Source organism: Onychostoma macrolepis, chromosome 16 (genome assembly GCF_012432095.1).
Source record: "Onychostoma macrolepis isolate SWU-2019 chromosome 16, ASM1243209v1, whole genome shotgun sequence".
Taxonomy (NCBI): Eukaryota; Metazoa; Chordata; class Actinopteri; order Cypriniformes; family Cyprinidae; genus Onychostoma; species Onychostoma macrolepis.
In genome coordinates, this window is record NC_081170.1 from 5,257,414 (window position 1) to 5,269,555 (window position 12,142).

The 12,142-nt window shown below is 33.6% G+C and overlaps 1 protein-coding gene across 1 annotated transcript in view; it reads right to left on the minus strand.

Moving 5' to 3' along the window:
* The window catches only part of thsd7ab (thrombospondin, type I, domain containing 7Ab), a 148,557-nt gene that overhangs the window by 67,491 nt on the left and 68,924 nt on the right, over positions 1 to 12,142 (minus strand). The window contains exons 4-7 of the mRNA XM_058747356.1: positions 11,333 to 11,514; positions 7,774 to 7,842; positions 4,231 to 4,386; positions 3,017 to 3,220 (exon numbers count right to left, since the gene is read on the minus strand). Of these exons, the coding sequence (XP_058603339.1) occupies positions 3,017 to 3,220; positions 4,231 to 4,386; positions 7,774 to 7,842; positions 11,333 to 11,514 (611 nt within the window). The remainder of the gene's footprint in view (positions 1 to 3,016; positions 3,221 to 4,230; positions 4,387 to 7,773; positions 7,843 to 11,332; positions 11,515 to 12,142) is intronic.

Below are 12,142 nucleotides of genomic sequence, written 5' to 3' on the forward strand. Positions count from 1 at the left end.
CGTGACAGAGGGATTTCTTGAAAACAGCAGATGTTTCCTTGTAGAGGCTGTGATGGTTTATCTTTTTTCAGACTTAATGTGGCAAAATTGTGAGAAATTCCACAAAGTTTCATCTGCAGTTTCTGGAACCTTCCACTGTTATTAGCTTCAAACATCCATTACGGTCCTCAGATATTTTTAGATGAGTCTGACAGAAAAGCAAGCTCTTTTTACCAGCTTGCCTTGAAACTATGGGTTTGCAAGTTAAAAATGAACACTTTCGAGTAAGAATTAATGAATTGGCCAAATTTTCCCAGGTTAGAAGCAATGAATCGCTGAATGTTTTTTGGTAATCAGCTATTGCAAATAAATCTGCTCATAGAAATAAAAGCACACTGTGATTCATTGGTTATATTAGTCGGACAGTTCTTGGCCAGAGAAAACTGAAAATTATGTTTTCTTTGAGATCTTGAGATGCATTTTTAGATTTGAAAACTGACCGTCAAATATTATTTTTTGTTCCCCCACATTTACGACAGTTTCGCTAGATCAGTTGCACAAAAATAATGCACAACTGCTGTCAACTTTGAGAACATGGAGTATTTAGCAGGACTAACAAGGTGTTTTAGACTTGAGAAACAGGGGTGTCAAGTTGTCAGATGTGTCAGAAGACTGTCAGAACGCTGGGACCCTGTGTCTGTCAAAACATTGCTCTGTTTGCTTTAGCATCCTGACACAGCAACACTTGGCATGAGCTCATCTGTGTACTCAGCCAATGGCAAACAGTGGGAAACCTGTTTGGAAACAGTCATTATTTCATGTGGAGTCTACTGTGGTGCAGAAATTGCATAGCCTACTACACAATGTCAGTTGGATAAATGGTAAGTAATAAGATTATGATTTATGTAGAGTTGGCCAACGATTAATCACATCCAAAATGTTTGTGTGTACATAATACATGTACTGTGTATATTTATTATGCATATATCAAAAGACACACACACACAGTATATATTTAGAAAATATTTACATATATATGTTATAATATATATATATATATATATATATATATATATATATTTTTTTTTTTTTTTTTTTTTTTGAGTTTTGACATAAACTGCAGTTCAGTCATTGAGTCATCGGACTCCTACATTTGATCCAAACTTATTTGATTCAACTGATCCATTAAAAAGAACTACACCAATCAAATCTGACAGCACATTGTGAATTTCATGACATAAAATACCAAACCAAATACTAGATCTTTTCTCAGGACAAAAGCGACCTCTTAAAGACATTTTTTAATTAATTACACCAAGCTGATTTGAAGTGTCAGTTTGCCAATATAGACTACAGTTTAAAAGTTTGAGGTCACTAAGATCTTTTTTTTTTTTTGAAAGAAAGGACACATTCAACTGATCAAAAGTGACAGCATAGACATTTATCATGTAAAAAAAAAAATATTTCTATTTCAAATAAATGCTGTTCTTTTTAACTTTACATTCATCAAAGAATCCAAAAACATTCATTGTAGTTTCCACCAAAATATTAAGCAGCCAGCTGTGATGATAATGAAAAAATTAGCTTCAAATCAGCATATTACATTTACTTATGAAGGATTTTTGAAGTAATGATGTTGAAAAATCAGCTTTGATCACAGGAATAAATTACATATTACAATATGCTCATTTAGTAAACACTTATTTTAAATTGCAATAATATTTCACAATATTACTGAATATTTAAAAAAATCTTACCCAATATTTTAACAGCAGTGTATTTTCCTAAATAGTGCTGCAGAAAGGCACCTCATCAACATGCTGCTGCTGAAGAGGCTGATTTATGAATCTTTAGCCAGTCAAATATACAAGTGTCTCTCCAGGCACGGCTGAGATTGTCTTTACTGAGTAGCTGAGCTGTAGGAGGACACGATCACCATTAGCAGCATGTTTATACTCCTCTGCTCTCTGCAGCATTAACCCTGTAAAGAGCTCCAGCTGAGAAGGAAAACGTTCCGGACACAGCAGCTGAGAGACGAGATATGGCTGCCCTCCGCCAGGATAGTGTTTGAATTCCCAGAGGCTAATTACCGGATTCAAAATCAATCCTGCTTTTTAAAGACATCCGCCACAGAAGCAGTCAGAACACAAGTGAGAATCTACTGGCCTGCTTTTGCGCTATAATCATCTGGCAAGCTTCACGCAAGAGATTATTTTTGCATTTTTGGAAAAAGACCGCATGCTCCAGTTGCAGTTTTCTTAAGCCCTATTTGGATTGGACTAGTTTTCCCTGAGGAGGTTTCACAGACATACGTGATTGTAATCAAGTTTAAACATGATTCATGATGCATGTATTAACAGCATCAATAGAGATCCCAATCCCATCTGAATCAACAAATGACAGATGTCATATTTTAACAACTGTAACTCAAACGCTGTTTAGCAAAGTAATCTCGTCCGAACAGTGCTTCAGTACACGGTAAAAAAAGAAAAACAGTACAATTTACTGTAAAAAATACAGCAGCAACATTAAGTTTTACGGACTGAAATTTACAGTAAAAACATTAAATAAAGATTAAAATAAATACAAATTAAAACAAGAAAATAAAAAGGATTAAATGAAATAAAAATTTGTTTAAATTAAATAAATAAAAATATGACTAAAATACAGAATAGAATAAAATAAATAAATAATACTGATTGTACTGTCGTACTAATAACTGAAAAACTAAAAAGAAACATTTAAACGAAAAATCATAAAATGTGAAGCGTCCATTCTGGATATGTCAATTTACATTTTTTACATTACAAAAATGTACATTTTTTCAATCGTTAACTAAAAAATGACATAAAATGTACAATACTGTTAAATGTACTATTTTTATTATTATTTTTTTTTATCCTAAATGACATTAATGATCCATTAATGAACTGGTTTTTACTGTAGCATTTTACAGTCTTTTTTTAAAAAAGTAAAAAAAAAAATTTTTTTATTTACAGCGTAAACCTTACGTGCAAAAGCCAGCTGTGTTTAATACCTTCGCTGTTGATGCAGCGGACCTGTGGAGTCTGTGTTCCCTCCCCGCAGTCCATGTCTTCCTCTGGGATACACTCCTCTAGCTTGACCAGCTGCCAGCTAAAACAGCTGGGATCATCACATGGGATGGCCTCCACCAGATGAGGACAGTTCCCCTCGCCACCTGTGGGGTAATTAGTGATTGTACGTCGTCTGAACTTGAAACCTGCAAATAAACATGACACAAAAGGTCTATTAGTTGTCTCTATAACACCTTCTGTAAGTCACAGTTAAAAATGTCACTGAATTAGGACAAAACATCAAAGTGACATCACTTTTGTCATTTTTAATGACATTTTACCCAATTACTTTTAACCAACTTGTCCTAAGGTGATTTTTGGTGGATGTGTGACCTTTCGTCGAATTGATTTTTATTTTTTATTTTTTTTTTTAGAGTGGATCTTACACAACTCTCAAGAACATGGACATTCACATTTCAGTCCAAAAGGAAAGCAAAGAAATGGTTTTCATTAAAGATAAATAAATAAACAAACAAACAAACAAAACCTATGTTTAGGACCTTTTATGACTTCTTTTCATTACAATTAAGCAATTGTAAAGCAATAAAATAAATAGTTTTTCATTAAAAACAAAAAATATAATCTAATTTTAGGACCTTTTGCACATGACATTTGTTAATTATAATTAAACAATTGTAAAACAATATATAGAGAAATAATATATATATATACATTTTTTTTTTAATAAAATAGTCAAACCTATTTTTAGGATTTTTTTGTACATTCTGCCTTTATTACAATTAAGCAAATGTAAAGCAATAAAAATTCTGTGGTGTTCAAAACAGTAGCCCTAATACACCAAAAAATAAGTGTGTGTGTGTGTGTATATATATATATATATATATATATATATATGCAAAACAAATTATGGGGGCAAATGTGTTTAACTGTCATTAAAATAATGTTAAAAGAATGTAAAAATATCTTAATGGCATTAACAATTGGCCGATTAGTTATAATATATAATACAATCAATGTACAGAAGAGAAATATTAAGACATGTTTAAAACGTGATTTCTGCTGATATGCTGTAATGCAACCAAGATATTGGTTAAATCAAAAGGAAATATTCTATTCTGGCTGTAAAACAGCTCTGTGCCTCAGTATTTGACATTTCCTTTTCAGTGAATATATTATTGGTTTCAGCAATGTTTACCTTTTTTCACAACCCGTTCATCACAATTCTCAAAGGTGCAGGGCCCCCAGGCGCCCCACGGGGACACTTCACACTCCAAAGGGCACGGGATGTGACACAGCTGCGTGGTACTCGGAGTCGTTCCCTTGCAGAGCCGAATGTCTACAGGTTGTGATGCTACAACGCAAACACACGCATTAAAACACTGCAGCAAGACTCCCACATGAGCATGACACATGATGGACAATTAGCTTTATGTAACTGCAGGAAACAACAAATGGCAACATTAAACACACTCTGAGGAATCCTGATTCCCTGTTGCATCACAGCAAAGGAAAAACAGGAGAAAACCAGAATCTCCTGAGATTTCAGCATAATTCGAATGCACATCCCCAAACCCGATGTGTTTGTTTATTAAATATTTGGACTAATTTAGTAAAGTTCCCAGTTATCAATAATCTAAAATACGTCATATAATGAAATAAAATGATGAAATAAATTAAAATAATAGGCAAAATAATTTAAAAATAAAATATAAAAAATTTGAATTTATATAATTATAAAATTACATTTATAAAATTAAGGCAAAATCATTGTGTTTCATGTACTGGTCAATTTTGAGATTTTGTGAACTTCAGTTTTTTATAACATGTTTTTTTCAGTAGAAAACATCCCAAATACATTTACATACATTAAATACTTTTTGTTTTTGCTTATTTTACTGCAATTTATCTGCCATCTTTAAAGTTTGTTTTCTTAAAATTATTATTATTTATTTATTTATTTATTTATTTTTCTGTACAGAGCTAGAAATCTCCGCTTGGGTAACACTTATTCCTAAAAACATGGTCAAAATGTATTTTATTTTTGGCTATTGACATTATTTTCTGATATATAGAGTTAAAAAAACAAAACAAAACAAAAAACACTTGTAATGCAAAAAATGTTTGCAATGCTTAAATGTAATTAAATGGGGAAGTATGGTGAATTAGTACCCTATTCACATGGAATACAATAAAATAAATTACTAAAATATTAAATATTAGAATATTAAAATAGAATTACTAAAAGATTAAAAACAAACAAATAAATCAATAAATAAATCTAAAATAGTCCTGTCACAGGAATAGTTCTCAAATGATTGTAGAAAATGCAAATCTGTACAGTGCATTCAGAAAGTATTCAGACCCCCATTCACTGTTTTTAACTTTTAACTAAAGCTCAATGCACCAAAATATAGAGATAGCCTTAATGAAAACCCAGTCCAGAGCATTCAGAACATCAGACCGGGCAGAAAGTTCCAACAGGACAATGACCTTAAGTACACAGTCAAGGCAACACAGGAGTGGCTTAGGAACAACTCTGTGAATGTCCTAGAGTGGCCCAGCCAGAGCCCTGACTTGAACCCTATCGAACATCTCTGGAGAGACCTGAAAATGGCTGTCCACCGACGGTCCCCATCCAACCTGACCGAGCTTGAGAGGATTTGCAAAGAAGAATGGCAGAAAATCCCCCAATCCAGGTGTGCTAAGCTTGTTGCATCATACCAAAAAAGACTCACGGCTGTAATTGATGCCAAAGGTACAGTACTTCAACTAAGTAAAGGGTCTGAATACTTATGTAAATGTGATATTTTAGTTTTTTTCTTTTTAATGAATTCAGACATTTCTAAAATTGTTTTCACTTTGTCATCATGAGGTACGGAGTGTAGACTAATGAGGAAAAAAATAAAAAATAAAGAATTTAAACAATTGTAGTATCAGGCTGCAACATAAAATTGAAAAAAGTGAAGGGGGTCTGAATACTTTCTGAATGCACTGTAGATCCCATCTGGACCCAGCATGTGTGAAACTGAGATTTTTTTGTTTTTCTTCCAAGGAACTATAAAATACAAATTCAAAAACACAAACAAAAGCGGTGCATTAATGTTTTAACACAGGATTTTGCTGTCAGCTTGATGGGTGACAGGTGACATGACTGCTGCGTTTGCATCAAAGCAAGGTAAACTCTTCTCGTGGAGCTCTCCATGCTGATATGTGGGGAGTTCTGCTCTCTAGAGATTTCCAAAACAAAATGCTCTCCACACGCACAGACTGTCAACTAAAAAGTATGAGAAGACTGACTGCACCACAGACCTTCAAAAAAATAATGATGATTGAACTCTGGAAATGGGCATGGGGAATGACAGTTCACCTCGTTCAACTCTTCTGGTGCCGCATGTTCCCCAAATTAATGGAGAGACAGATTTCAGTGTAATGCACCATCATCTAAGTTAACATAACACAGCACAGGTTGTCCTTGTTTATGTGCCAGATGGTCTAGACCTTCTGCGCAAACTTTCTGTCTAATCAAAGTTTGCGGTCTGTGCCTGCTTTGACAAACCCAGGCGGACAGGCTTAGCTTCAAGCATGAGGATGATTTGGTGCTCTGTAGCTGCTTGAAAACAGATGAGAAACCTAAGGTGGCCCTGATATTTATTAATACTCTACCTGACAAAACTTTTTGCGTATGTTATCCTCACTAAAGCTGCATTATTTAAAAATAAAAAAATACAGTAAAAACAGCAATATTTTGAAGAAAAAAAAATTAATATTAATATTTTGAAAAAAAATTAATATTAATATTAATATTTCTATTAGAATATATTTTAAAATGTAACTTATTCTTGTGATTGCAAAGCTGAATTTTAAAAGCAATCAGAAATCATTCTAACATGTTGCCTTGGTGCTCAACAGACATTTCTTATTATCAAAGTTAAAAACCTGCTGCTTAGTATTTTTGCTAAGGACGAAAAGAACAGCATTTATTTGAAAATGTCTCTACCGTCACATTTGATCAGTTGTATTCAGTATACTTTTGATTGATTTGCTCCATGTTATAGAGTCCACGAAATGAAAGGCAGAAGGGTCTAGTTTAAAAGACCCAAATAAAACAAATACAACCAAAATGCTTCTTTATTTCTTCTGAGGAAGAGAGTACAGTAAGGAGCTGTCAGAATGACTGTCATTGCCAATCGATCTCTGTCAGTTGTCTGGTGCCCAGAGGAGAGTGTTGACTAAAGCACAGAGTGGTGCATCAGTATGTACCCTTGTAATGAGCTCTCCATGGACACAAATGCTTACAAAAATACAGAGAGTAAACAGACTAAGCAAACAAAATATGTAAATATGCTTTAGGCAAAGAGATTTGATCAAATAAAGACCATTATGGCAGATTCAAAAAGGAAAGGAAAGGAAAAAGAGTAGGGCAAAATAAAATAAAATAAACATGATAGAATTATATTTAATAATTTAATACAATATAATATAATTAAATATGATATAAAATATAATTAATAAAATACAATTAAAATGATTAAATAAAATAAAAAGTATAAAATGAAATAAGATAAAATTACAGAATTAAAATTAATACAATATAACAATTAAATATATATTAATAACAAATAATAATAAAATTAATAAATATAATTAAATTTAAAATAAAATCAGAAGCAATGATGGTGTATTTACTTTGAGTTGAAAAATACTCCAGATATTCCTTTTAAGGGGTTAAACGTCTTACCTGAGATCTCATAGCTGATAGACAGGAGGGGAGGGACACTAGGCATCTGGCCGTTTGAAGACTGACCTTCTACAAAACACACAAACTACTGCTAATAAACATTCAAGGGAAAACAAATACATCCACTATGAGCTCTATACTGTGACAGAATATTATAGCTTTAAGGGGTAACGCAGGGCATAAGCTGGTTAGTTTTAACTATCCTGAGCCGTGACGTCAAAAGCAGCAGGCAAGGGAAAATATAACCACTCAACCTTTTAAGAGTCCTTCAGAAAATACAATAAAATGATATCCATTTAAATCACAATGCACAGGCACGTCTGATGTAAAATCATTTTCTGTCATTCTAATGGACTGGGTTGTAAATTTCCCCGACATGCTCTACTCTTACCTGTCAGTAAAATATGAAAAACTCTTGTTTCTCTCCTTAAATTCTAACTCACACCTCTCTCAGTCTAATTTCACATTTTATTTTCTCAATTTTCTTCACCAAATGCAATAGGCCAGACGACTTATTTCTATATCTGTCAAAACAACACAAAGCATTTTGAATTATCTGTCAATGTTTTTACAGTTTGGTAAGTGACAGAAAAATGTTCAGTTAATGCAACCTCTGGTTATGTCATTTACCAGCAGGGCCAAACTGCTCATGATAACCAGCCAAACCCAATGGTTTGCAATGCCAAAAATGAATCACATCTGTCACATTCGGTTCCCCTATAAAGCAGTCATTTTTTTTCATAGTAGACTCCAAATATAGCTCTGTCCAATCAAATGTCACGGCAGTTTATTCAGCGTACATCGCCTCCATTGACTTTTATTCAGACAGTAATGTAATAATGTGAGGTATAAGCTGGTTAGCTTTTACTTGCGCCCAGATCTCAGCCAGTCAAAAGCCGCACGATTCCTCCTACACTCTCAAAATCAAGCTTCTTCAATGGATTTTTGCAGCACTTCAGTAAAGAACTCTCTTCTTATCAAGAATCATTTTCATTTTCTGCATCATATGGAACTCAAGGATTCTCATATGGCATTACATTAAACAAAGATTCTCTTTCAGCATCATATGGGCTCTGAAATTATTATCTTAAGGAATCAAATGGAACTTATAAAGATTCACTTATGGAGTCATGAAATTTACTGTAGAAAGATTCTGTTATACAATCATGTGGAACTTGATTCTCCTGCAAAATCAAATGGAACTCATAAAGATTCAATTGTGGCATCATATTAAAATTGATCAGTTTAATACTTATAATATGATATGAAGCCAAATGTAAATTCTCTTATGAATTCAAATGGAACGTACAATATGAAGATTCTCTTAGGGAATAAAATGGAATTCATAAAGATTCGCTTATGACTTCATATGAAACTCATATTCTCCTATGGAATCAAATGGAAATGATAAAGATTTGCTTTTGACATCATATGAAATGTTTACAGAGTCTTATTTGCGATCATATGAAACTTAAAAAAAATTATCTTTTAGAATCAAATAGAAATTGCCAAGACTTATAGCATCATATTAAACTTATATGGCGCCAAATTGAATTTAAAGTTTCACTTATGGAATCATTTGGAACTTACAAAGATTCTCATGTGCATTCAAATGAAACACATGAAGATCCTCTTATGGAATCAAATGGAATTTATAAAGATTTCCTTATTACTTCATATGAAACTTTTATGGAATCGAATGGAAATTATAAAGATTTGCTTATGACATCATATGAAACTTTTAAATAATCTTATATGCAATCAAATTGAACTTATAAAATTCCCTCTTTTAGAATCAAATAGAAATTGCAAAGATTCACTTATGGCATCATATGAAACTTATAAAGATTCTCTTATGAAATCAAATGGAAATTATAAGTATTTTCTTATGGCTTTATAGGAGACCTTTTTTGGAACAAACGGAACATTAAGATTTGCTTATTAAATGTTTAAAGGTTCCTTTATGGAATCAAACTGGAAGTTCTCCTATGCCATCAAATCCTTTTGGAAACACTTGGTTTTAAGACAGTGAAGCCACCTGTGGGAAATTTCTCTCTGTTTGTGCTGTGAGTGCAGTGTTGTGTTCTTAGAAGGAAATGTAAATGAGCATCACTTCCAGATAGATTTGATGAAGGTTTCATCACATCAAAGAATCTTGAAGCTGACAACATCCTCCCAGGGCGAGAACATCACGACTCCATCAGTTGACTAACGCTCCAGCACATTTTCTCTTTAACTTTCTGCACCGTCTGCGTTCATGTATCTGCTGTCGGCGGAGCAGATTACCCCCCAGTGAAGCGAGGCGTCTCCTGCACCGCGCTGATAAGGACGCAGATTTCCCAGCATACGCAGCTCCACCAGTGGCCTGTTCTAATAGCGCTTCTTTAACTGGAGCTTTTCATGCAGTCAGCGCTCATCTGCTCTAATGTACGGAGACATGTGCGTTACGATAAGTTTCAATGTGCTCGCCCTACAGTTCTGAGCATCAAAAGAGCGAGCAGGAGGGAGAAAGATTAAAAAAAAAAAAAGAAAAAAAAAATAGGTATTTTCCATGAAGATGGGTGGGCCATTAATCGACTGATGTTGTGTGTGTGTGGAGCATGCAAAGAAATGCTGATGCAATATATACAGTAGAGTAAAAGATTTACACACACATGCATGTGGGTGGTGGACAGAGAAAGCAAGGAAAGAGGAAAGGCATGACGGATAGATCCATGTATTCTAGGATTTACATTGTTCTGAGAGGTACAAAAATGTTTGCAAAGCAACATACAAATCACAAAATGTCATTTTATTATAATAGATACTTTGCAATAAATAAATAATTGATTCAATGTTTTTTCTCATAATAAACTGGTTTTCAATTTCAGCATCATATGGAACTCAATGACTCTTCAATGGCACTATATTAAACTTAAGGTCTCTCTTGTGGAGTCCTATGAATCTTATAAAAGATATGATTATGGCAAAACAAGAACAAAGAACAAAGATTCTGTCATCGTATCAAATGGAAATAATAAAGAGTTGTTTACTGAATCAAATGGAACTAATGAAGATTTGCTTATGGCATCATATGAAACTTATAAAGATTCTCTTATGGAATAAAATGGAATTTAAAAAGATTCTCTTATAGAAACAACTTGAGATTCACTTATGGCATCATATGAAACTCAAAGATTCTCTTATGGAATCATATGAATCAAAGATTCGCTCATAACATCAAATAGAACTATAAAGGAAATATATATTCAACTTTCTCTTATGGAACTAATGGAATTTAAAAAGATTTGCTTCTGGCATCATATGAAACTATAAATATTCTCTTAAGGAATCATATGAAGCTTATAAAGATTTGGAGTAGTCAATCAATCAATATTTATCACAGCTCAGGATAGTCACTATAGTGAAGGGTTTGGGACTGAACACATTTTTGTTGTGCAATCAGCCAATCGTTGTTTTGTTCAAGTGACTCGCTCAACAACAACAACAACAACAAAAGTGTGTCTAAGAAAAATGTCATACTTCTGATAAATATACACTGTCAAGCAGATACCTGTACCTTGTTTGTCTTTGTTGGTATTGATGTAGCTGAGGAGTTCTGCGTTGGCCTGGACGCAGTACACTTCTCTGCTCTGAACACCTCCGCCACACAAACCCGTCTGATTCCCACGCCGCCGGTCCTGCTGGCTGAGCAGCGCGTCAACACGACACTCGCTCCATTCGGTGCTCCGCCAGGCATAACTGAAATTAACGTCAAATACAGGCTATTATGTTCTGAACCTGTGCTTTGGATCAACCATCCTGTTGTAATAAATCTTTCCAAACATTTCCAAACAACGATGTCATTCCATTTGGATTGTGTGTCACTGTGGTGTACATTTGCACGTTACACATGATAAACCAAGAATATCCAAATAAATGTTTAAATGAATGCGTTAAAAACAAACAAACAATAAAATGGATCTTGGAAGAATTTTATAATAAATGTCTGAAATCATAATAAGACAAATGTTTCTAGTAAAAAAAATTTATTAAAAAAGTATCACAATATATGAACTTAAATGCATTTTAATTCTACTTCTTATAACTGCAATGCAAATAGCAATTCAGTAGCCTGTTTACCTACAAATTCAGGAATTTAATTGGAAAATAAAAGCATTTTGACTGGCATACAACTGGATGGATGGATGGATGCATAATAGGTAGGTGCATGGGTGGACGGATAGATCTCTTAAACCTCAAGACACATTTGATTACTGGGGCCTTTTATAGTCTGAAAAGACTTCAGAATCTCCATTCAACCTCCATTTAATCCTATTTCTGCCTTGGAAAAAAATTGCGATATTAAAGAGATGTCATTTGTGATTTC